This window comes from Anomaloglossus baeobatrachus, chromosome 4 (genome assembly GCF_048569485.1).
Source record: "Anomaloglossus baeobatrachus isolate aAnoBae1 chromosome 4, aAnoBae1.hap1, whole genome shotgun sequence".
Lineage (NCBI taxonomy): Eukaryota > Metazoa > Chordata > Amphibia > Anura > Aromobatidae > Anomaloglossus > Anomaloglossus baeobatrachus.
In genome coordinates this window covers 53,485,685-53,512,993 of record NC_134356.1, presented here as the reverse complement: position 1 = coordinate 53,512,993, position 27,309 = coordinate 53,485,685, and the positions used below count along the sequence as shown (strand labels likewise).

Sequence of the window (27,309 nt, the reverse complement as noted above, 5' to 3'; positions counted from 1 at the left end):
ATGGAAGACTACCTGGCTGCAGGTGTCACACGGTGTTTTGCTCTAAACTCAGAGTCTCATGCCGGTATCTGATGCTGTTCACGCTGCAGAATGACACTCCACACTATGCCTTCTCTGGTGTTTCTGAGTTGCACAGGCTGGTTCGGCCGTGGACAAGCGGTGTGCTCATTAGTGATCGGATTTGCAGGAGTTTCTCTGCGACCCTGCTGGTTACCTCTTGGATCACATGTTGAGGAAGACCTATCACGGTTATCTTTTTAAGATGGTGGAGCCTGTCTTCCCATGCCGACTATAGCTTTTGCTAAACCGGTCCATGTGCTGTTGCGTTCTAGCTGCTGGTGATTTCATGTGTGCTGCTTGGTGTACTGTGGATATCCTCTCGTCGTCTGGTTATTTCCTCCTTATCACGTATTGTCTTATATCTCCATGTGTGCTAGCTGTGTGATAGTTTTGGCTTCCTCATTTGTCTATATCTCTGAGTTCAACCACTCCTGTACCACTCCTCCCCTGCGGTGGGGTTATAAGATCATGGCTTACCAGGAGCAGGGCAATTATGCCGTTCCAGACACCTTCACCATTAGAAGTATCTCTGGGATTAGGGACAGCTAGGGCCCCGGTCTAGGAGCCCCAGTCCCGTTATCCCGTAAACACTCTGACAGCAGGTTTACTAGTCAAGGAGGTATAGAACCATAGGAGATGAGTGTTCAAACCAAGCAAAGACACTCATGCACCTATGTAGTGGCCAAATCGTTCAATGCCCCTTCTCAGCTACTTGTTTTCCGCCTATCCCTGTCCTTCAGTGCCCCCTCTAAGGAAGAGCTGTTAATCAAGGAAGAAGGGGAGGAGATATAGACAAAATTGGTACTGTAGGTGGCAAAAGGTGCACTGAACCGATTGGTCACACCAAGGGTGCACTGAGCACTGTGCAGAAAAATATGGAACGCTACCCTGACTTTACAGGAGTTACCATGGAAAACAAATTATATAGATATATATACTCGTATATATAGCGAGAGAAAGAGATAATTGCCCTATTCTGTCTCCCTGTCCAACACCTGATGGCATATGCTGAAACCGCCTAAACCACGCCCACACAGCTCCAACAGGCCGAACACCCCCCTCACTCCACCTCACCCAATAAGCAGCGGCCCTGCGTCATATCCCCCACACACCCACACCTTACTCTACCCACACCCAATCAGCAGTGACGACCGCTCAATTAGGACACGCCCACTTGCCGAAACCCTGACAACGCCATGACGCAACCGGTGGACAGGTACAAGAGACACCGCCATGGAAGCTCCCTACACCCGACGCAACGGAGCACAGTTGGGCGCTTTCACACTTGCGTTGTGCAGCATCCGTCACGATGCGTTGTGTGACGCATGTGAAGGATGCCGCCCCAATCAACACAGCACTACTGCACCCATCGTCACCACACGTACACCGGCACTACCGCTTCTATCATCACTGCACATACACCGGCACTACCGCTCTTATCACTGCACATACACCGGCACTACTGCACCCATCATCACTGCACATACACCGGCACTACTGCACCCGTCATCACTGCACATACACCGGCACTACTGCACCCATCATCACCGCACATACACCGGCACTACTGCACCCATCATCACCGCACACATGCAGGCACTACAGCACACACGCAGGCACTACCGCACCCATCATCACCGCACACACGCAGGCACTACTGCACCCATCATCACCGCACACACCCAGGCACTACCACACCCAACATCACCGCACACACACTGGCAATACCTGAGTGACGTCTCCGCTGACAGCGTGATTCACTTCAGTTGCTGCGTGGAGCTCACAGTGAGCGGCGGTGTTTTACGGCCGCTCCTGTCAGCTTCATGTAGCAGAGCTGGATGCGTCGCAGGACCTCTGTGGATTATGCCGGCCCTGGAGGGGTATTTGGGGATTTTAATAAAGTGTCTTTTATTTCAAATAAAGATTTTTTTCGGTGTATGTGTTTATTTACTTTCACTTACAAGTTAATCATTGGGGGTGTCTCATAGACGCCTGCCATGATTAACCTAGGACTTAGTGGCAGCTATGGACTGCCATTATCTCCTTATTATCCCGATTGCCACCGCACCAGGGCAATTCTGAATGAGCCGGGTAGAGTCCTGGGACTGTCGCATCTAATGGATGCGGCAATTCCGGGCAGCTGCTGGCTGATATTTTTAGGCTGTGGGGCTCCCCATCCTGAGAATACCAGCCTTCAGCTGTGTGGCTTTATCTTGGCTGGTATCAAAATTGGGGGGCGCCGCACGCCATTTTTTTTGTTTAATTATTTATTTATTGTACTGCATGATATAGACACGCCCACCAGCGGCTGTGATTCGTTGCAGTGAGACAGCTGCCACTCAGCGTGGGAGCGTGTGTGACTGCAACCAATCATAGGCGCTGGTGGGTGGGGGAAGCAGTGAATACCAGATTGAATAATGAGCGGCCGGCATTTTCAAAAGAGAAGCCGCCAGAGCAGTGTGACAGCCGTGCAGCGCCATGCCGGTGATCGGTGAGTATGAGAGAGGGGGGGGGAGACTGACAGAGACAGACAGAGAGAGACCAGGAGTGCTTTTAACGATTTGGAACGTTATTCTGGACATGGCGAGCATGCTCAGTAGAACGTGACGGCATCCTGCACTGGAATCTGTCGCCAAACACATGGCAACGGAATCCAGCACCATAGACCTTCACTATGCCTCTTAACGGATCCCAACGGAATCCTGCAGAGTGCGTTTTGTTTTGTTTTTTTACAGCAAAAAAAAAATGCTACATTCAGCGTTCCTTCCGCCCGACGGGCACTAACGGTCACCAACAAAACAACTGATGCGCCGCGGGGCGGATGCAACGCAAGACCATCCGTTGCAATCCGCCCTTAATAGAAGCCTATGAGGAATAAACGTATTTCTGCAAAGGTTACTGTAATTCCTCAAGGCGGTGGATTGCAACGGATGCTGTTCAACGCAAGTGTGAAAGTGGCCTTAAGCCCCCCCCCCCCACAGGAGGCCCCAAAGCGCAGGTCAGGGACCCAACTACGCCACAGAGACACAGAGGGACGGGGATCGGAGGACATGCAGTTGCGGCTTCGTAGGGCTCCCCTGCGCCACAGAGACACACAGAGGGACGGGGACCGGAGGCAGGAGGAGACACAGTTGCGGCACTCTAGGAACTTAGCACTTCGGGACGCAGCATTCCCACTAACCAGTGATAAATGTAGGGGAAGCACATGGCTACTTAAAGATTAACACTGCTGTGAAGGTTAAGGAGCCGCTCATTACTATTCATGAGCGGCTACTTAACATTCACTGCAGTGTTAATATTTAAGTAGCCATGTGCTTCCCCTGCATGTGTCAAACACAGACACCCACATACCAGCATGGGGGCCATACAAGGATGGAGACTATACCAGGATGGCACACAGACCAGGATGCTGCATACACAAGGATCCTGCCTATACCACGATGGGGGCACATATCTAGAATACCCGATGCGTTAGAATCGGGCCAACATCTAGTGTATATATATTGGTCCAAATGTAGGTGGACAGTATGTATAATAGGGTTATCAGACATGGTGTAAAGTGAAACTGACTCAGTAGCCCTTAGCAACCAATCAGATTCCACCTTTCATTTTCCAAAGAGTCTGTGAAGAATGAAAAGTGGACTCTGATTGGTTGCTAAGGGCAACTGAGTCAGTTTCACTTTACACCATGTTTGATAACCCTATTACACATACTGTCTACCTACTTTTGGACTGCTCTGTGTGTGTGTAATATATAAATAAATATATATATATATATATATATATATATATATATATATATTTTTTTTTTTTTTATATCCTCAAACAACCCCAGGACAAGGGTGAGCGAAAAAGCAGACCAGTTTCCTTCCATTTCTTATTTTCTGGCTGAGCTTGTGCGTCGGTGATCGTCCTGGACAGGCTGTTTTTCTATTGATTCGGTGAGAGGCGCACGTCCTGAGTTGAGCTCCATCCTAAACTATATTCTAATTACCGCTTAAAATTAAATGGTAATTGCGGTTGTTATGGACACTGCCGGACAGCGATTGATTTCTTATCCCTAGGTGACCTGCTGCATGCTTCAGACTTAACAATGTCAATGATTGCGGGTGCCTTGGAGAGAGTAGGGTTCGCAGAGCTCAGGAGTGTATCGTGCTGTTCTCCAAAATTTTTAATAAATGTGTTTACTGCAAAAATTCTGACACATCCATATATCGTATACTGATTATATATACTTTACGGGAGTGTCCGACTTTCCATAAAACCTCAGACTTCTAAGCAAAGATTTGCCCAAGAACCTCGTGGGTGGGGTTTGCTAATTTGCTAATGGAAAATTATTTTTTTAGTTTCCCATAAATACTTTGTCCTATTGATTCTATGCAAAAGTCTTCAAAAACTAAAATCTCATTTTTACAAATGAGCGGAAAATGTATTGTGTTCTGTGAAACGTTTCGACCTCTAGAAATGTCTCCATCTTCAAGGGGTATTTACATTTTAGTAAGTGATGAAATATCGCTGCCATTTGCCATCAAAATCGTTGCTGCGGGTCCAAACTCTGAGACACTCAATCGATCCAAACATTGAAGGGTTGGCAGATTTATGCCATGTCACAATTTTGTCTTTTTTTTCCTCCATTAATGTTTCTGGCCACCCAACTGCCGGGAGCCACAGCCGGCGCCATTCACTTATATCTGGTGCAGAGGAAAAGCCTGTGACGAGACTTTAAAGGAACTTGATCAGCACAAAACAACTGTGCAAACCAAGCACAGGTGTTCGGTGCACCAGGATGTGGCCAAATGTTTAAGTGCACCTCCCCACCTACTTGTGTTCCCTCTATCTCCACCCTCCTCTCTTCTTTGATTGACAGATCAAGTTTTGTAGAGTCAGAAGGGTAGAGATGGTGGAAAACAAGCAGATGGGAAGATGCGCTTAAAAGTATGGTGATGCCTTGGTGCTCTCAACGGCTATACTTGGTTTGAACAGTTATTCTGTGCTTTCAGCATCATTTTAATGTTGCACCCCCTCCATTCTGAGGATTAGTGGACAGACCCTAGTATTCGTTAAAGGACCACTCCTCATACTACTATGCCAGCAGCAACTGAATATACCCATTTAAAGGGATCTGGGCATCATGTTTCTACATACGGAATTAGTGGTATGACTGTATAGATGCTTGGCTCCCAGAAAAGATATCTTTTTGATCCCATGTGCCAGTCATGAGAAATCTAGTATAGAAGCCATATGCAAATCGGGCTGGACGTCATCCACACAGTGTCCTCCATTGCGCTCCTGCGCATGCGCACTTCTCTCTGCCCTGCTGTGGTTAAATCCAAGCACTGTAATGCACAGGAGCGGGGAAAGGTCAAAGACCGCCAGCGCATGCGCACTACAATACTTTTATATGTCTTTAGCAGGGCAGAGAGAAGTTTGCATGCGCAGGAGCTCAATAGAGGACACTGTGTGGATGACGTAGAATGAGGAGGCACCAAGTCAAGACCAGTGATGGCCATCGGACCGCCCCGCAGGTGAGTAGGTGACAGATTCCCTTTAAGAACACGTCTTGAGAAATCAAGCTGAAGTGCAATGGCGGTGTGTACAAGCATTTGGATTGCTTTCTACCATGTACACCCCCCCATTGCATTTCAGCTTGATTTCCCAAGACGTGTCTTTAAAGAGAACCTGTCACCTGCGGGGCGGTCCGATGTCCATCGCTGGTCTTGACCTTGTGCCTCCTCGTTCTTCTTCATCCACACAGTGTCCTCCATTGTGCTCCTGCGCATGCACACTTCTCTCTGCCCTGTTAAGGACAGCTCAAAGTATTGTAGTGCACATGCGCAGGCGGTCTTTGCCTTTCCCCACTCCTGTGCATTATGGTGCTTTGCTCTGCCCGCAGCATGGCAGAGAGAAGTGCGCATGTGCACAAGTACAATAGAGGATGCAGAACGCATCATACACACGAAGCAAGGTGGAGGATGGCAATCGCAAGGATAGAGGAGGCACCAGGTCAAGACAAATGACGCCCAACGGACCGGATTGCCCCACAGGTGAATAGTAGGTGACCCTTTAAGTTGTATCTGGCATTTCAACGCTACTACAGCAAATTACATGGAGATGTAATACCTCATACAACCTATAAGCAGGTGTGGTGCTGTTTTTGTAAGGAAAAAAAAAGGCCATGTTTTTCTAAAACTAGACAACCCCTTTAATTAGGTATTTTAGATACCAGTACATGTTGTCTAATTAATTTCTTATGGAATAAAGCAGCAAATTGCGTAAAATAATAAATAATTGGGATTAAGCCAATTGGAAAAGGTTCAGTAAGATTCTTCTATATTCTCTTCGGAAATTCTTATTCAAGGCTCCGTAAACGAGAGCGTTGAGGCAGCTATTGAAATAAGCCATGAAGTAGCTGGCAACAAAGAGCCAATGTGGGATTGACTCTCCTAGTTTTGGATTCAAGCCCACCAGCAACCCGATGATATTCAGGGGGCCCCAGCATACAGCAAAAAGCACAAAAACTATGAACATAGTGATAAAACTGTGCATGTTGTTTGGCCATGTCTGGACGTGGACCTGTCTTGGTGCTCTGACCCGATGCCGGCTTTGGAGAACTAATATCCAGATCTGGAGATAGCAGAAGCTCACCACGCTAATGGGTAAAAAGAAATGGAAAATCACAATGGCAATGGTATACAATGGGCTGACCGACTGAGAAAACGTGCATGAGAAGATTCTTGGGTCGTATTGCAAGGATCCCACAAACAGGTTTGGTAGAATGGCTGCAAAAGCCAATGTCCACACCAGTCCCACGTACAACATGGTGCTCGTATTGGAGAACAGGCGAGGGTAGCAGCTGTTGTGACAGATGAAGAAGTATCGATTGACGGCAATGCCCGTTATATTGAAGACTGAGCTTATAACACTAAGTCCCGTAAAGAAACCGCTCAACAGGCAATGAATGTGACCCATTCTCCAGCCACGGTTGAAGATCGCAAGAAGAACCAACGGGTAAGGGTAACATGCCACCAGCAGGTCCGCCACTGCAAGGCTGACCACAAAAGCATTTCCTGCAGGAGATAAAAGCAATATTGTTACTGTATATTCACCGGTAATAACACCTATAGAAGTCTTTCTCAAAGTCAAACATGGTCATTCACCTTGTCCAGATTATAATCAAAGTGTGATTGACTTGACCTAAAGAGTCTGTCATCACTGAAATAGCCTTGGAAACCATACTTCTTGGCTACTTGCCCATGTTTACTTGCCTTGGTTAAATCCATGGCCTGCGTAAGCGCTGGGATACGAGGCTGTGCTCTGGTGCCTTGTCTACTGGCGCATGCGCAATTCATGGATGAAGCTTAGTAGACCTGGACAATGTGACTATTCAAGAAACAGTCTGGCCAGATGACGAGAAGACAATATAAGCTTTTAACATAACTTTTTCAGATAGTTTATATAAACATGTGTCTGTGCAAAAGATGAGCAACATAATGGGATGCATCTTAAGCGGGAACCTCTAAAGAGTCTGAAGAATATTGCAGTTGCAGACAAACATGCAAAAGATGAAGTAGTTGCACGTAGGCTCTAAGGGGATGTGTAAACCATGGGTTCAATTCATCAAGCAATTTTTGCAAAAACTTTGGAGTAAATTAGTTTGAAAATTCACAAAATTGGGGTTGTCCAAAATTTTTTCCTCCAGCTACATTAAAATTGTGGATCTGGAACAGGGCTGCAGTAAAGGTGTGGTGAGGGTGTGATTCCCCAACTCATCTAATTCATGACTACTTGTGACATTCCCTATGTCACAAATCTTACTCCAGTCAGGAACTATCGCAAGGCTACACAACATTTTTTTGATCCAAGGACCACATTGCCACACTGAACCAATCCCAAGGGAAAAAAATAAATCTACTTACATGAATACATCACCAAAATCACCATCAGTACATAAATACATCACCAGAAGCAAGATTTAAAGGGAATCTGTCACCAGGTTTTTGCTAGCCCATCTGAGAGAAGCACAATGTAGAGACATAGACTGCCTTCTCCATAATATACAGCCACACTGCCTCTCTCCATAATATCCCCAACACTTCCCCTCTGTATAATATTTCTACCCCCACACACTGCCCTTCTCCATAATATCCTCTCACACTGTGCCTCCATAATATCCTCCCACATTGCCCCTCTCCATAATATTCCTACTACTACACTGCCCTTCTACAGAATATTCTTCCTCCCACACATCCCATCTCCCTAATATCCCCCCATATTGCCCCTTCATAATATTCCACACCTCAAACTGACCCTCTCCATACTGTTCCTCCCCCAACACTGAGGCACTCCATAATATCCCCACACACTCACCCTCTCCAAAATATCTCCTCAAACTGCCCCTTTCCATAATATTCCTCCCCCCACACTGCCTCTCTCCATATTATTCCTCCCTCCCACACTGCACCTCTCCTTAATATTCCTCCACCAAACTGGCCCTCTCCTTAATATTCCTCCCCACACTGCCCCTCTCCAAAATATCCCCCAAACACTGTGCCACCCCATAATTTCACAACCTCACATACACTTCCCCTCTCCAAAATATTTCCTCAACCTGCCACTTTCCATAATATTCCACTTCCCTTCCTATATTGTGCCGCTTTCACAATATCCCCCATAGTGTGTGTGCCTGGGCACACATTTAATCGTTAAGCTCCTCTATAGAATGCTTACCAGGGCTGCCATCAGCAGCGTGCTGACCTCATCATGCTGCTGGATGTCGGAGCAGGGGCAGACAAACTCTCCTCTGCTCTGCCCTAGTGCCGGCCTTCAGGTTTCTAATGTATGTACAAGAGACATGCATACATTTGAACGTTGGAATCAGTCAGCAGCATCTGCCAGACAGGTCCAGTTGAGAGGACATTGTCGAGTGGTTTATGTGAAGTAAGTAAAGACCTTATTGGAATTGCGTTCACGAATGTTCAAGAGTTGCAACCACCACGCACATTGTGCCTTTTGAAGCGTATCCATTAAGCTTGGACCATTGGAGGGAAGTAAACAAATATGTTGATCTGTATGGTCTGTGATCTATTTGAGGAACCCATCAACCTCCCGATTAGTGCATTACAGATCAATAAACAATATATATATTGAATATCAATACTGGAGAGTGGGAGAGGACCTCTCAATTAGATTTATATGACCCCAATAATGACACGAATGTTCTGATCTCTACTTTCCAGCGGAAGTCAGACCTTTCAGGATAATCTTTAAGTCAAACATTGCACTTGAGCAAATCCCATCCTTTGAAGCTTATCGGTGACAGTAGTGAAATGTGACTGGCCGCGGTGTCTCCGAGACAGCTTCCTTGATATGACGGCCGTGTAATCGATTCCATAGATTTCTTCTAATATGTTGTAAGCTCCTGGCGTCCACGTGTCACTCTGATTTAGGAAGTCACTTGTTATGTGTCCTGGATGTATCTTGTCTATAGGGTGATGCAACGTTGAAGATTCCTAGGACACCGTTAAAATTGTTGTCTCGTCATTTGCACCTGTATTTTATTTCTCTTTGTCTCTTGCTCATTTTTTTTTCCACGTGGCTGAGCAGGAAACTATAGCTGACCCCATTTGAGTACAGCCTCCCTGACGTTCCTTGCACAGGGGTCGTGAAGGAAGATCTGGGCCAGTCCTACAAATCGGACTCCAACCAATAATAAATTGATGGTTTATTTTAAGCAATCATTGTTTGACTAGTGGCAGTCTAACTGTACTTCAGGGTGCACTACATCCTTATTTTAGTTGCATAGGCACATCCACCTGTGACATAACCACCCCTATGGATGAGCCATGGAATGGATGTAACGCCTGCAGGACCGTCACAATCTCTGCATTGTGCTGATTCCGGAGCTCCTGAAGCCAACCCCCAACCAAGATCTCTGTCATTTATGGTCTATCCGATGGATATATCATAAATGTCTTATGGCTGCTGCCCAAAACTATCTAGAGAATGGGATTAATCTTGTGCCACATTAATGAAAAGATGGCCGACCAATAATCGGCTCTCCCTATTTACTATAGGAGCTCTGTATTATAGCTGAGCACATATAGTAGAATTGTATAAAGGGGGAAGTCATGCATAGCCAACCCTCCAGTGATGGTGGCATAGGAGGGTCATGAATTTTCAAGAATGAGGTGAGATATTCGAGCATGTCCTGTAGATAAACATACATTTCTGAGTTGGGAGGACTACCTCTTTAGTAGAGTTGAGCGCGGTTCTAGGTTCGTGGTTCTCCAGTTCGCGGCTCGAGTGATTTTGGGGCCTGTTCTAGATCGATCTAGAACTCGAGCTTTTTTGCAAAAGCTCGATAGTTCTAGATACGTTCGAGAACGGTTCTAGCAGCAAAAAAACAGCTAATTCCTAGCTGGCTTTCCGCTGTAATAGTGTAAGTCACTCTGTGACTCACACTATTATGACATTTCAGTGTATAGTGTGCGTGAACAGCGCCTTCAGATCACTGCTGTATGGATAATGGCGATCGCCATTTTTTTTTTTTTCCTTGTCTTCCTTCCCTAAGCGCACGCGTGTAGAGGGGAGGGTCAGCATGTCAGCCAATCCCAGACACACACACAGCTAAGTGGACTTTTAGCCAGAGAAACAACGACATGTGTGATAGGATGTCCATGTCACATGTCCCTGCATTATAAAAACGAGTATCTGCCCGTCCGGACGCCATTATCTCTTCTGCGTCCTTGGTGTCAGACATCACTGGCGCAGCTCCGTCCTGAGTCCTATCGCCGATACTGCTGTATGCGCTCCATACACAGCGCTGGACAGCTTAGGGATAGCACTTTCTATCAGTCCTTTTAAGGGCTCATACCGGCAGGGTCAGAGCCATAGGTGACAGGTCCTGAAAACAGAGACAGCGTCTGTGTAGCTAAGGTCAGGGATTTCCTCGCTGCATTTCCCCATTAGGAGGGAATAGAAAGGCAGGCTTCCTTTCCTCTACCCAGAGCCCCACAATCCTGGCACTGTACCCTCCTGTCCTCTGCACACTCCAACTCATTATAACTAAGCCATTATACTAGCAAACAGTCAGTGTACCTAGTGGCATCCTAAACGTGGCTATTGGACTTCTGTATAGTCCCAGTAGTGCACAGATATTTGCAGCACGTCTGCCTGCATTGCACACTCAAACTGATAGTTACTAAGCCATTATACTAGCAAACACTGAGTGTACCTAGTGTCATCCTAAACGTGGCTGTTGGACTTCTGTATAGTCCCACTAGTGCACAGATATTTGCAGCACCTCTGCCTGCATTGCACACTCCAACTCATTATAACTAAGCCATTATACTAGCAAACACTGAGTATACCTAGTGTCATCCTAAACGTGGCTATTGGACTTTGCTATAGTCCCAGTAGTGCACAGATATTTGCAGCACGTCTGCCTGCATTGCACACTCCAACTCATTATAACTAAGCCATTATACTAGCAAACACTGAGTATACCTAGTGTCATCCTAAACGTGGCTATTGGACTTCTGTATAGTCCCACTAGTGCACAGATATTTGCAGCACGTCTGCCTGCATTGCACACTCCAACTGATAGTTACTAAGCCATTATACTAGCAAACACTGAGTGTACCTAGTGTCATCCTAAACGTGGCTGTTGGACTTCTGTATAGTCCCAGTAGTGCACAGATATTTGCAGCACGTCTGCCTGCATTGCACACTCCAACTCATTATAACTAAGCCATTATACTAGCAAACACTGAGTGTACCTAGTGTCATCCTAAACGTGGCTATTGGACTTCTGTATAGCCCCAGTAGTGCACAGATATTTGCAGCACGTCTGCCTGCATTGCACATTCCAACTCATTATAACTAAGCCATTATACTAGCAATTTATGCTGCCAGTTTAAGGGCCGTAGTTGCATTATCAGGGATATTTATTCTTTATTATTCTGCTGTTAATAAAGCTAGACCACCGCTGCAATCTACACCACCTCTCAATTTTTACTACCACATTTTCAGTGCACATTCTTGTCGCAATCAACATGAGTGGCAAAATGACAGATGTTGGTGGAAAGGGGAAGAGGCGTGGTGGAAAAGGAAAAAAAGGGTTTGTCCGTGGGGAAGGTGGCAAAGCTCCATTATCATCTGCTGAAGATAGACCATCTACCAGCAAAAGTAAGATGTCTACTACTTACCGTGGACAATCCGATGTGCTCCCTTTTTAACGGACACGAACAACAGGAACAAAGGTAGATGATGGCCAAAAAAGGAAAATGCTTGAATGGATCTCAAGTGGTCCAACAAGTGCCCTCTCAGCCACTTCAAGTACCGCATCCAAAAAACACCAGTCCTCTGAGTTGTCATCCCAATCAAACTTGCTTTCTCCCAGCTCTGAAGTCTCCATCAGCCCTGCACAGTATGGTGGAACTGAGATGGCTGAGTCTGCAGAGCTGTTCAGTCACACTATAGCCTGGGAATCAGAGGTCTGCTCCCAAGCTACAGTGAGTACAGACCAGGAAATGGTCTGCAGTGATGCCCAGAACCTTTGTGACTCTGATTCAGGCCGTGAGGACCAAGTTTCTGAGCATAATGTTGACCCTTTGTCACAAACTGTAACACCTGTGGTTATAGACAATGAGGAACATACTGATGACGATGAAACGCAGATACCAGATTGGGATGACAACTTAAATATTCGGTCAGGGCAAGAAGAGGCTCGGTCTGAGGGGGAGGGGAGTGCAAACACAACAATTGATGATGAAGTTCTAGATCCCACCTACTGTCAACCCCCAGTCAGGCACTCGAGGAGGTCAACAGAGGCGGTGGAGGAGGATGCAACCGACGACGAAGTTACCTTGCGCCTTCCTGGACAGAGTCGGAGCACTGGTAGCACGTCTACAACTGCATCCTCAGCCACCACTCTGCCTCTGAGCACTAGTCGGGGGGGCTCAGCAGGTCGCATGCCCTCTAAGCCTTGCCTAGCCTGGTCCTTTTTTGACATAGAAAAAGATCCCCCAAATTATGTGATGTGTAAAATTTGTCGTGATTCTGTTAGTAGAGGTCAAAACCTCAGCAGTTTGACAACTTCTTCCATGAATCGTCACATGAATAAATATCATAGGTCCCGGTGGGAAGCTCACTGTGCTGCAATGCGGCCTAGCGGAGCGAACCATCCACGGCCTGCCCCTTCCAGTGCATCCGCGCGCTCTTCATCTTCTAGGACTGTGGGGACAGCTGTCACACCTGGTTTTCCACGCACAACTTCCACCAGTGTAACCGCAACAGGCACTTTGCTTGGTAGGTCGTCAGTTGGTTTGGAAGGGGAAACAAGTGAGTGTGTACAGCTCTCTCAGACATCGATAGCACCAACGTTGGATGAAGGCAACATCATGTCTCCGCCTGCACTTTCTTCACAAACCTGCATTTTTCCAGGGACACCCTACTCAACACCGTCTACACACAGCAGCCAGATCTCTGTCCCTCAGATGTGGTCAAATTAAAGGCCATTTCCTGCGACCCATGACAAAGCTAAGAGGTTGACTCTATCCCTCTGTAAGCTCTTGGCTACCGAAATGCTGCCTTTCCGCCTAGTGGACACACAGGATTTTAGAGACCTTATGTCTGTCGCTGTGCCCCAGTACCAGATGCCTAGTCGCCACTACTTCTCTAAGAAAGGTGTGCTCGCGCTACACCAGCATGTCGCACACAACATCACCGCTTCCTTGCGAAACTCTGTGTGTGAACGGGTGCATTTCACCACCGATACTTGGACCAGTAAGCATGGACAGGGACGTTACATGTCGCTGACTGGGCACTGGGTAACTATGGTGATAGATGGTGAAGGGTCTGCTGCACAAGTCTTGCCGTCCCCACGACTTGTGTGTCAATCCTCTGTCTGTCCAAGTTCCGCCACTGCTTCTGCCTCCTCCTCCTCATCTGGGTCCTCCACCTCCGCCCCAAGCCTGCCTGGTCAGGCCACCAGCGTTCTCACTGCGCAGAAGGAATCACGCACCCCTCATTACTATGCTGGCAGCAGAGCGCAACGGCATCAGGCGGTCTTTAGCTTGACATGTCTTGGGAATAGGAGTCACACAGCTGAGGAGTTGTGGTCAGCTCTGCGGTCAGAGTTTAATAAACGGTTGTCTCCACTCAACCTGCAGCCTGGTAAGTCCGTGTGCGACAATGCTGCAAACCTGGGTGCGGCCCTTCGCCTGGGCAAGGTGACACACGTGCATTGTATGGCTCACGTGTTGAACCTTGTCATCCAGCAATTCTTAACACACTATCCCGGCCTAGATGGCCTTCTGACCAGGGCACGAAAACTGTCTGCTCACTTCCGCCATTCAACCGCCGCAGCTGAGCGACTTGCATCTCTCCAGAAGTCTTTCGGCCTGCCGGTTTATCGCCTGAAATGCGATGTGGCGACACGCTGGAATTCGACTTTCCACATATTACAGCGACTGTGGCAGCACCGCCGAGCCCTGGTGCAATACGTCATGACGTATAGCCTGGGCCAACGAGATGCAGAGGTGGGGCAGATCACCCTGATGGAGTGGTCTCAGATCAAGGACCTATGCACCCTTCTGCACAGTTTCGACATGGCGACGAATATGTTTAGCGCTGACAATGCCATTATCAGCATGACAATTCCAGTCATTTACATGCTGGAGCACACGCTAAACACTATTCGGAGTCAGGGGGTGGGACAACAGGAAGGGGAGGAACTGCAGGAGGATTCATATGCGCAAGGGACAACAACATCACCAAGGTCCAGACGTTCATCATCACCAATGCAGCAGGCATGGGACCATGGGGGACAGGGATCAACAAGGGCGCATAGTAGCAGGCGAAATGTTGAGGAAGGTGCAGGAGAACATGAAGAAATGGAGGACGAACTGTCCATGGACATGGAAGACTCAGCGGATGAGGGAGACCTTGGTCAAATTTCTGTTGAAAGAGGTTGGGGGGAGATGTCAGAGGAAGAAAGAACGGTTAGCACCTCTATGCCACAAACACAGCGTGGACTTGGTCCGCATGGCTGCGCAAGACACATGAGTGACTTCTTGTTGCACTACCTCCAACATGACCCTCGTATTGTCAAAATTAGAAGTGTTGATGACTACTTGCTTGCCACACTATTAGATCCCCGGTACAAGTCCAAATTTTGTGACATAATTCCAGCCATAGAAAGGGACGCACGTATGCAGGAGTATCAGCAGAAGCTGTTACTCGATCTTAGCTCGGCTTTTCCACCAAACAACCGTGCAGGTGCAGGGAGTGAATCTCCCAGTTGTAACTTGACAAACATGGGACGGTCTCGTCATCTTCAACAGTCTACCCGTACCAGTAGCACCGTATCTGGTGCTGGTAACAGCAATTTTATGGAATCTTTTCATAATTTTTTTAGACCCTCCTTTGCAAGGCCACCAGAGACAACAAGTCTGACACATAGTCAACGGCTGGAGAGGATGATACAGGAGTATCTCCAAATGAACATCGATGCCATGACTTTGCAAATGGAGCCTTGCTCCTTTTGGGCTTCAAATCTTGAAAAATGGCCAGAGCTCTCCAGTTACGCCTTGGAGATTTTGTCGTGTCCAGCTGCCAGCGTTGTCTCTGAACGTGTCTTCAGTGCTGCTGGGTGTGTGCTGACAGATAAGCGCACGCGTCTGTCCAGTGACAATGTGGACAGACTGACGTTCATCAAAATGAACAAGTCATGGATCCAGAAGGAATTTACTACCCCTGTGTCATCCTGGGGAGAGTAAATGCTTGTGGATTTGGAATGTGCTTGATGCAAATCAAAACATCCTGTTTGCAACTAGGGCACAAGTGCTGCCACTGATGGGGTGTCTGTGTGGCCCAATTTTTTGAAAAAAGGAGACTCCGCTTGGAGTAACCCTTGCGTGCTGTGTTTTTTAAAAATGATCCAAGATAAACAGAGCTGGGATCAGGAAAGACTTTGCTACCTACCCCGGTGTCATCCTGGGGACGGTTAAGAATAGCGTATTTTTGAATGTGCTTGATGCCAAACAAAACATCCTGTTTGCAACTAGGGCACAAGTGCTGCCACTGAAGGGGTGGGTGTGTGTGGCCCAATTTTTGGAAAAAAAGGGAGACTCTGTTTGGAGTAACCCTTGCTTGCTGTGTTTTTTTAAAAGGAGCCAAGATGAACAAGTCATGGTTCAGCTAAGACTTTATCTACCTACCCCGGTGTCATGCTGGGGACGGTTAATTATGGCGTATTTTTGAATGTGCTTGATGCAAATCTAGCTGTGAAGTGTACAACTAGGGCACAAGTGCTGCCACTGAATGGGTGGGTGTGTGTGGGGCCCAATTTTTGGAAAAAAAGGGAGACTCCACTTGGAGTAACCCTTGCTTGCTGTGTTTTTTAAAAATGATCCAAGATGAACAGAGCTGGTATCAGGAAATACTTTGCTACCTACCCCGGTGTCATCCTGGGGACGGTTAAAAATAGCGTAGTTTTGAATGTGCTTGATGCAAATCAAAACATCCTGTTTGCAACTAGGGCACAAGTGCTGCCACTGATGGGGTGTCTGTGTGTCCCAATTTTTGGAAAAAAAGGGAGACTCCGCTTGGAGTCACCTTGCGGTGTTTTACATGATTTTAGAAGGGCGTCCCATGCCTATATCTGTGTCTCATCCTCTTTTTCCTCGTAACACTGTTTTGTTTTCGCATGAGAATTTGTTCTTGTCCCTTTCCCATGTGTTTGTGTTGTGAGTTGTTTGTCACCTTTTGGACACCTTTGAGGGTGTTTTCTAGGTGTTTTTATGTGTTTGTGATTGCCTGCCATTGTTTCCTATGCAGTTCGAGTTCGGTTCGTCGAGCGTTCGACGAACCGAACTCGAACGGGACCTCCGTTCGGCGAACCGAACTCGAGCCGAACCACAACCGGTTCGCTCATCTCTACTCTTTAGTGATAAGTTATCATTTCATAAGTCCTAGAAAATCCCATAAATGCTATGGTATTTGCAAAATTTAGCAGAGGATCTAAATTAACTCTCCAGCCAGTCTGTGTTAAGGTACCGTCACACTAAGCAACTTACCAGCGATCCCAACAACGATAGGGATCGCTGGTAAGTTGCTAGGAGGTTGCTGGTGAGATGTCACACTGCGACGCTCCAGCGATCCCACCAGCAACCTGACCTGGCAGGGATCGCTGGAGCGTCGCTACACAAGTTGCTGGTGAGCTCACCAGCAACCAGTGACCAGCCCCCAGCGCCGCGTGGAAGCGATGCTGCGCTTGGTAACTAAGGTAAATATCGGGTAACCAACCCGATATTTACCTTGGTTACCACCGCACGGAGCTACACGTGCAGAGAGCAGGGAGCAGCGCACACTGAGCGCTGGCTCCTTGCTCTCCTAGTTACAGCACACATCGGGTTAATTAACCCGATGTGTGCTGCAGCTAAATGTGCACAGAGCAGGGAGCAGCGCACACCGCTTAGCGCTGGCTCCTTGCTCTCCTAGTTACAGCACACATCGGGTTAATTAACCCAATGTGTGCTGCAGCTACATGTGCACAGAGCAGGAGCCGGCACTGACAGTGAGAGCGGAGGAGGCTGGTAACAAAGGTAAATATCGGGTAACCAAGGACAGGGCTTCTTGGTTACCCGATGTTTACATTGGTTACCAGCCTCCGCAGAAGCCGGCTCCTGCTGCCTGCACATAGTTGTTGCTGTCTCGCTGTCACACACAGCGATCTGTGCTTCACAGCGGGACAGCAACAACTAAATAATGGCCCAGGACATTCAGCAATGACCAACGACCTCACAGCAGGGGCCAGGTTGTTGCTGGATGTCACACACAGCAACATCGCTAGCAACATCGCTGCTACGTCACAAAAGTTGTTCGTTAGCAGCGATGTTGCTAGCGATGTTGCTTAGTGTGACGGGGCCTTTACACACTACAACAAACCCTAAGCGTTTTCTGATCCTTAAAAGGAATTTCTACTTTCAACAAACTTAGAATAAATGAATACGGTAGTGTGCCACCCCGGCGCAGACCAGGGTGCTCGGATCCGGGGTAGTCGTGGCTCGAGGCGTTCGGACCCGGGCTCGGCAAACACTCCGATCCTTGAAAGGGGATTATTTACAGGGGAGAAGTTGATGACGCCACCTGCGGGTTGCGGTAATGGGAGTACCGGGGAAAATGGAAGGAGTACCGGGGAAGATGGTGTGGAGCAGCAAGATGTCAGTCCCTCTTCAGGTAAGGAAGGCCCGGCCTCTGGGGTTTTGGTGGATATTTGGGAGCGCAAGGGGACCAGGGTACTCACTGTGGGTAGTCGTGGTGCTGGATGGGGATTATAAAGTAGACACTCACACCGAAGGTAAACTAAAGTCTCTGCCTCACTGTCACTGCGGGGAGCCTTTCCAGGTATCCGCTCCCACCGGTGTCACTTGGTCATCTAGAGCCTACCTCTGTGCACAATTTATTTGTCGGTTGTGGCCCCTTGGCTTGAAGCTGTTGGGGCCCTGCTCACTATGTCTAGTGTAGCTGTACTCTTGATGGCTGGCACTTGGGATTTCAGTGGGTTGCTTTACTGGAAAGCCCTATCCCCTGCGGTGTGCTGTTGTCTTCAATCTCTGAGCTCTTAGGGAAGTTCATATAGATACTCTTCCCTCCCAGGTTAATTATCAGGACGTTGAATCGGCTCCTGACCTAGGGTCCTGTACCCCGTTGTGCTCGGTTCCGGTCAGTTCTTTTGGGTTTCTGATGCGGACAGTCCTCCTAGACTATGTCCGTCGCACCCTTTTCCAATGTCACTGCCACCGGTCCTCAACTCCTCTGGTCCTGGACCACCGTCTGCGACCCAACCTCGGTCTAGCTCCCCGGGAGGTACTATTCCTGTACCTCACTCTTTCCCTACTTCCTCTAGACTCTTTCACTTCCCTCCCACCATTCTGCCTGACCCCTAGGTGGGTGGCCCTATTCCAGCTTGACCAACCCACTGGTGTGTCTGACAGGTCATGATGTAGGTGTGATTGGGATTTGTGGTGCTGATGGTAGTGACACCAGTTTCTTAAGAACCTGGAACCATGGGGGTATGCTCTGCACCCTGAGTTACAGGATGCAGTTCCCTGTGGCACCCTGATATACTCAAGGGTGCCACAGTAGTACATTGGAATTTAAGAAAATTTAGAATATATCTTATTATTAAGTAAATAGCTCATTTTTCCACTTATGAGCCACTTCTCCCCATCTCCCTGTCACATGAACTTGTTTTACACTGAAAAAATAGCTCTACTCTGTCTTGCTCAAGACCAAATGGACAACCATCACAGTGAGATATCAGGTTACACCTCTTCGACTCTATGCAATAGCATAGGTACCAAGGTAGGGCAGCGGGTGTGGTCGCCTATGGCCCCACAATCTCAGAGGCCCTCCCGGAGATACTGCTACTTTGAACTGTATCGGTCTGCAGTAGGACAGGGAAAAGTGATCTTCCTGCATAACTTCTTTCCGTTCTGTTGACTGCGGATCGATTTAGGCCTCTGGTGCACAAAGCAGCAGAGAGACTCACAGGCGAGGTGGGGTCATGGAGCAGAGTGATGAAGTAATCCCGCTGGGACTGTGTGTGGCCTGGTGCGACAACCTCACCGTGTTGGTCCTATCTTCCAGCGGGCTTCCCAGGATCCATGGGTAAGTGAGTGTAAGATGTTGAGTGGGCATGTTACAGTGTGAGGGAAATACGGGGCGCCATGATATAGTGTTGGAGAAATACTGGGGTCCATGATACAGTGTGGGGGGATACTGGGGGGCCATGATACAGTGCCGATGTTACTGGGGAGCTCATACAGTGAGAGACTGCTATTGTTGCTATTCTGTGCATAGGTAGCCATGTGTCTGTGAGAGCTGTGGGGGGGGGGGGGGGGCGGGCATCATGCTGTGTAGAGGGTAACTATATATAGTGGGACCCAGGATATTATTTAGTGTTAAGAAGGCACTTAAGCATTCTTGTTATAGGGGCACGCAGTATATTGTGATTGTGAAATGGGCACACTGGGGGTACTTTCTAAATGTGTGCACTGTTTTCTAGGGCTCTTGCACAGGGCATTACTATTTTTTTACCATCTAGAGGTCACAAAGAGACAGTAGTGGGCATTATGTGAGGTACTAAGAGGATCAGTAATATGGACACACGACAGCCGCGGTGCAACACTGGAGAATCCACGGAATATAGGTGGGGACGGTGCAGGAAATGTGAGAAGTCAAATGTGTCTTTGTTGTAATCTCTGCAGACGAGTTGTGGCTGGAAGAAGTTGTCATGTCAGCCTGGGCAAGATGGAAAGATGGGGAATGTGAACAATTGCTTCCGAAAGAAAGTCAGCTGCAAGTCACCATCTATAACTGTTCTGTGACCTCTTATATATTCTGCAAGAATGGCATTTTCTATTATATGGTCACCATTTGGTCATTATAGTGATTTTTTAGTAACAGCCCAGTCATCTACTAATGATCCCCTGTACCTATGATTAGGCTGCATCATTGTACTTGTAATCAGGGTTACCTGATTAGGGGCCCACTCAGATGTTTTACCCATCTCCATAAATTTCCACTTTTTTTTTCTCCACCACTTAAAGGGAACCTGTCATCAGAAATTTAGCTATAAACCTAAAAGTTCCCCCCTCTGCAGCTCCTGGGCTGCATTCTAGGAAGCTTCCTATAGTTTTTGTGGCCCATTTTATTCCAAAATAAATACTTTACAAACTTGTACCTTTTCGTATGCAAATTTCTTAAATCTTCCATGGGGGCGGGCTGCCTGATGTACGTTGCTGTCCTCCTGCCGATTTACGCCGCCCCCGAGCGCTGAATTTCAAACCTCAGGACGCCGCCCCTGGGCGCCCGTGGTCCCGCGCATGCGCTGTCCTACTGTAGCGGTGCCGTGCACGTGTGACCGTTAGTGACGCTTTGCGCGGGCACGAGGTTATGGGCGGCGCTGTGAGTGTCATCAGCAAGTGCCGCCCATAACCTCGTGACCGCACTTTCGCCTATTCCTCCAGCGTTCTGCGCAAACGCTCGCTGGCCAGATGACCGGACGTCACCTCCTTCCCATCCTGCTCAGCAGCAGGAAATAGATGGGAGGAGCGGACGGAGCAGTCGGTGCCCGCGCAAAAGCGTCACCAGCGGTCACACGTGCACGCAGTGCACGGCACCGCTACAGTAGCACAGCGCATGCTCGGGACCACGGGCGCCCAGGGGCGGCGTCCTGAGGTTTGAAATTCAGCGTTCGGGGGCGGCGTAAATCGGCAGGAGGACAGCAACGTACATCAGGCAGCCCGCCCCCATGGAAGATTTAAGAAATTTGCATATGAAAAGGTACAAGTTTGTAAAGTATTTATTTTGGAATAAAAGGGGCCACAAAAGCTATAGGAAGCTTGCTAGAATGCAGCCCAGGAGCTGCAGAGGGGGAACGTTTAGCTTTATAGCTACATTTCTGATGACAGGTTCACTTTAAAAAAAATTAAAAAAAAAAATATATGAGAGAGATATTTATATATATATAATATACAATATATATATATATATATTTAGATATAATATATATATATGTATATGTATATTTAGATATATTATATATATATATATATATAATATATATATATATATATATATATATATACAGTGCCTACAAGTAGTATTCAACCCCCTGCAGATTTAGCAGGTTTGATAAGATGCAAATAAGTTAGATCCTGCAAACTTCAAACAAGAGCAGGATTTATTAACAGATGCATAAATCTTAAACCAACAAGTTATGTTGCTCAGTTAAATTTTAATAAATTTTCAACATAAAAGTGTGGGTCAATTATTATTCAACCCCTAGGTTTAATATTTTGTGGAATAACCCTTGTTTGCAATTACAGCTAATAATAGTCTTTTATAAGACCTGATCAGGCCGGCACAGGTCTCTGGAGTTATCTTGGCCCACTCCTCCATGCAGATCTTCTCCAAGTTATCTAGGTTCTTTGGGTGTCTCATGTGGACTTTAATCTTGAGCTCCTTCCACAAGTTTTCAATTGGGTTAAGGTCAGGAGACTGACTAGGCCACTGCAACACCTTGATTTTTTTCCCTCTTGAACCAGGCCTTGGTTTTCTTGGCTGTGTGCTTTGGGTCGTTGTCTTGTTGGAAGATGAAATGGTGACCCATCTTAAGATCCTTGATGGAGGAGCGCAGGTTTTGGCCAAAATCTCCAGGTAGGCCGTGCTATGCATCTTCCCATGGATGCGGACCAGATGGCCAGGCCCCTTGGCTGAGAAACAGCCCCACAGCATGATGCTGCCACCACCATGCTTGACTGTAGGGATGGTATTCTTGGGGTCGTATGCAGTGCCATCCAGTCTCCAAACGTCACGTGTGTGCTTGGCACCAAAGATCTCGATCTTGGTCTCATCAGACCAGAGAACCTTGAACCAGTCTGTCTCAGAGTCCTCCAAGTGATCATGAGCAAACTGTAGACGAGCCTTGACATGACGCTTTGAAAGTAAAGGTACCTTACGGGCTCGTCTGGAACGGAGACCATTGCGGTGGAGTACGTTACTTATGGTATTGACTGAAACCAATGTCCCCACTGCCATGAGATCTTCCCGGAGCTCCTTACTTGTTGTCCTTGGGTTAGCCTTGACTCTTCGGACAAGCCTGGCCTCGGCACGGGTGGAAACTTTCAAAGGCTGTCCAGGCCGTGGAAGGCTAACAGTAGTTCCATAAGCCTTCCACTTCCGGATGATGCTCCCAACAGTGGAGACAGGTAGGCCCAACTCCTTGGAAAGGGTTTTGTACCCCTTGCCAGCCTTGTGACCCTCCACGATCTTGTCTCTGATGGCCTTGGAATGCTCCTTTGTCTTTCCCATGTTGACCAAGTATGAGTGCTGTTCACAAGTTTGGGGAGGGTCTTAATTAGTCAGAAAAGGCTGGAAAAAGAGATAATTAATCCAAACATGTGAAGCTCATTGTTCTTTGTTCCTGAAATACTTCTTAATACTTTAGGGGAACCAAACAGAATTCTGGTGGTTTGAGGGGTTGAATAATAAATGACCCTCTGAATAAACTTTTCACAATTTAAAAAAAATAATACAAAAATAAATAACATTCTTTTTTGCTGCATTTCACACTTCCAGGCTGATCTACAGTCCAAATGTCACAATGCCAAGTTAATTCCGAATGTGTAAACCTGCTAAATCTGCAGGGGTTGAATACTACTTGTAGGCACTGTATATATATATTTAGATATATAATTTATATATTTATATACTAGAGAATCAGACTCTCCAAGTCAGAACGACTACAGCAATACCAAACCTGAAATTATATATATAGATATATATATACACACACACATTTTATTTATTTATTTATATATATATATATATATATATATATATATATATATATATATATATATATATATATACATATATATATATATAATAATTTCAGATTTGGTATTGCTATAGTCGTTCTGACCTGGAGAGTCTGATTCTCTAGTTATTTTTACATCATAAAAAGTACATCATACATAAAAAGTTAAACAAAAAAAACAAATCACTGGTGGGATTGTGATTTCACTGCCAGTATCTTTTTACTCTCTCTTTTTCAGTTCATTAAGGGGTAAAATGAAGGGTGTCATTCAAATCTTTTTGACTCAAACCCCTAGCTCAAGCCTTCATACAGCCATATTGACAGATAAATAATAAAAAAAAAAAGTTATGACTCTTGGAAGAAGAGAAAAAAAATGAAAGTGCACCAGTTAAAATTGGCCGCGATAGAAAGTGGTCAACCCTGGATTCGCGACCTTCCAAAAATGTTGCCCTTTGTACATTACAAAAGTCTGTATCTGTACTCCTCCAATGCAGATAAACACCTCAGCTGCATTAGTTACAACTCCTCAGCTTCTTCAAGAAACCGGCTCCTTCCAAAGTGGTGAGCATAGAAATGAGCGAGAAAAGGGTCAAAGACCACCCGTGCATGCGCACTATAGTACTTTGACCTGCCCTCAGCCGGGCAGATCAAAGTGCGCATGCGCTGGAGAGCAATGAAGGCCTCTCTGTGAATGACGCAGGACGTGTCATGCACACACGGCTGGGCAGGAGAACGACGATCACACAAGATTAAAGGGAACTTGTCATATGGATCTTACTGTATCACCACGGGCTGCGTTATTTCAGTCAGGTATGTTTTAGTCAGAACTGCTGCAGCCGGGGACTATGTGTCTCAGGTGACTAGTCCAATGCAGGTCCTGGTGGCTTCTCCCCAACTCGAACCCCATATACACCCAAGTTAAAAGAAACCTGTCGGTATAGGGGAGTTGGGAGAGGAGAAGCGGCCATGGACCTGCCTGGGACTTAGTCACCTGAAACACACAGTCCCTGGCCAACTTTTCGAGCAGAGTTTGAGTTAATAAGTTTTACACTGGATTTTGTCAGCATTTTTTTTTTTCTGCTTCAGAAACACTGCGTTTTACCCTACGAGGAAAGTGAATGAGATTTGTAAAATCGTATGCACATGCAAGCTTTTTTTTTTTTTTTTTTTTTTTTTTTTTTTAAATCTGCAGCATATTGATTTTTTTCAGCATTCTTCACCCATGCTAATGAATGCGGGAAAAACGCAAGAGAAAAGGCCATGATAGCATCTGTATCCCATGTATTAATACTTAAAAAAATAAAGAAGAACCTTTATTATTAAGCCGGACATTCTTTACTTTCTGTTATTGAGTGTGTTTTAAAAAAAATGATAAAAATTTACATGCTGCAAATGTGGTAAACAGGTTTTAATGCTTCAAGTTCTCAAGGAAAATATAAGCAATGTGTGCATAAGATTTTAGATATCTCATTCACTTTGCTGGTACTGTAAAATGAAGGGCTTTTTCCCTGCAGCAAAAATGCAACTTGTGAACAAACCCCTAAACATACATGGTGGCAGGAAAATGTAACATGTGTCTGATTCCAAGATGGGGCCTTTGTTGGTCCTAGGACATACTGTACATAGTGGCCATGATGCAACAAGTGTCTTATTCCAAGATGGAACCTTCATTGGTCCTGGAAATACATGGTGGCCATAACGCAATAAGTGTCTGATTCCGAGATTGGACCTTCATTGGTCTTAGGACATACATGGTGGCCATAATGCAACAAGTGTCTGGTTCCAAGATGGAACCTTCATTGGTCCTAGGACATACATGTTGGCCATATTGCAACAAGTGTCTGATTCAGAGATTGGACCTTCATTGGTCTTAGGACATACATGGTGGCCATAACGCAACAAGTGTCTGGTTCCAAGATGTGACATTCATTAGTTTTAGGACATACATGGTGGCCATAACGTAACAAGTGTCTGATTCCAAGATCGGACCTTCATTGATCCTGGGATATACATGGTGGCCGTAACACATCAAGTGTTGGAAAATACATGGTGGCCATAAATCTACAAGTGTCTGATTCCAAGATGGGACATTCCTATGACATACAGTAAATGGCTGCAATAACATATTGTTTGTGGGTCGGGCACCATGAACCTCATGACAAGTTCCCTTTATAACATAATCATATACAGTATATACCCAAGCCAAAACTATTGAGAGCAAGATTACGATGTTAGAGATCAGTTCCAAAAATGAATCTACATAAAATTCTAAAAAAAAATTAGATTTAAGCTGCTAGAATTAGAACATTTTGTGTGCCTATGGATGAGTTCTCCATGTGTATGCAGGTGAGTATCGGTGCTACGACTCATTCATTGACTTTTCGCTCTAGGAAACCCAACAACTTGAATGAAATGGATAAGAAATATATCTAAATTTTAAATAGAAAAAGTATTCACCTGCTTTACGAAGTTTCTTGTTCCTGAAGACGGATGTGATGACCAGAAGGTTCCCAAAGATATCACCACTGATTGTCACAATAAGGACTGTAGTGAGCATGCTGACCACCCAGGTGGGATAGTCTCCGTCCTTCTCGAGGTCCGCAGGTGAGTGCTGGCTCTGAGTAGGGACCACCTGTTCCATTCCCCTGACAGCAGTGCATCCTCTGTCTCCCCCCTACATTGTGGATACTGTCAAGACATCTTGTAGCTGGAATGTCCTTCACGTCAATCTGCCAGCACCAGAAATACAAGGAATTCATGAGTCTCCTTCCCTGCATCACAGTAGGGGTGGGATTTATTGTTTTATCCATTCAGCTTTTCATGGTCAATGGGAACGACTCTTCCTCCAGAGTGACAGCTGTGATAGTACAAATGCCTCCATAGGTGTTCAGCCGTCATACCCTACCATTACTACTATTATTCCATAATACTAGAGCAGCAAATCTCCTCAATATAGGACCTGGTGCAGATCAATAAATTGTAATTTTCTTATTTGTTCCCTCAGTGTGAGTCTGTATAATCCTGGCCCAGCAGATATTTATAGTCTGCACCGGGGTCTCCACTTCTCACCTTCCTTTTGTGTTCTTTTGATAATTGAATAGATAGGTAAATGTTGTTTTTCCACTGGGAGATAGTAAGTGAATGTGTGTGTGCTTTCCGGAAAAAAAAAGCGCCATAAAGAATAATAGGTTAAATTTATCCTCAGGGGATTTATAGAGTCAGGTATTTTTTGGAGTGCACATTTTTTTTTTACTGCTGTTGCATTTTGTGCCAAATTTTGCAAGATATATGCTGAATGTATAGTTCAAAACAAGTGAAGAAACTGAGTCACCCGCTGATGGGTGACCGATGGGTCTTTTAGATGTGGAAATCCATTTTTATTTTATTTTTTTTTTCATCTGTAAGGCTATGTAAACATGACACACCCACCGGGGCCGCTAGTGGGAGACTCAGAACCGGGCCGGTTCTGTTGGGAGGATGTCACGGCTGCAGGACCCGACTCCGTGACCCTGGCAGTGTCGTTTTAAATAAGATGAGACGAGATGCGTTAATGAATCATGACGCCGCCTGTGGTTTTCGGCCACAAATAGACGACGCTGCTGGATTGGGGCCACTGGGGCAGATGGTGATGCAGCTAAGATGGTACAGCTCCTAAGAGGTAGTGCTGGGCTGGCTTTTTAGGGGTAGCACAGGGCTGGTGGCACAGACAATGAATCCAGGACACAGCGGGATGCAGTTATTTAGTTGTTTTACTCACAGTTGTCCGTTCCAAGTCAACACGGCCGACCGGTCGAATCCTGCACTTTGACTGCTGAGTCCTGAGGTGAAGGGATCCAGCCAAGCCCCGGGTAATTTGGAGG

At 46.4% G+C, this 27,309-nt stretch overlaps 1 protein-coding gene across 1 annotated transcript; it reads right to left on the bottom strand.

Annotated features, from left to right (window-relative positions):
• Nucleotides 1-783: 783 nt before the first annotated feature.
• Nucleotides 784-26,090, bottom strand: LOC142302298 (melatonin receptor type 1A-like). The gene is made up of 3 exons (XM_075343366.1): nt 25,907-26,090; nt 6,361-7,127; nt 784-819 (listed from the first exon to the last, which is right to left on the bottom strand). The coding sequence occupies exons 1-3, from the start codon at nt 26,088-26,090 to the stop codon at nt 784-786; spliced, it is 987 nt and encodes a 328-aa protein (XP_075199481.1).
• Nucleotides 26,091-27,309: the final 1,219 nt, after the last annotated feature.

What these genes read in the sequence shown, in the direction of transcription:
- LOC142302298 (XM_075343366.1), bottom strand. Translation starts at nt 26,090, where the DNA reads ATGGAACAGGTGGTCCCTACTCAGAGCCAGCACTCACCTGCGGACCTC. An exon ending in CAAGAAACTTCGTAAAGCAG is followed by an intron (nt 7,128 to 25,906) that starts GTGAATACTTTT and finishes TATCTCCTGCAG; the next exon opens with GAAATGCTTTTGTGGTCAGC. An exon ending in TACTGAACCTTTTCCAATTG is followed by an intron (nt 820 to 6,360) that starts GCTTAATCCCAA and finishes CTTGATTAACAG; the next exon opens with CTCTTCCTTAGAGGGGGCAC.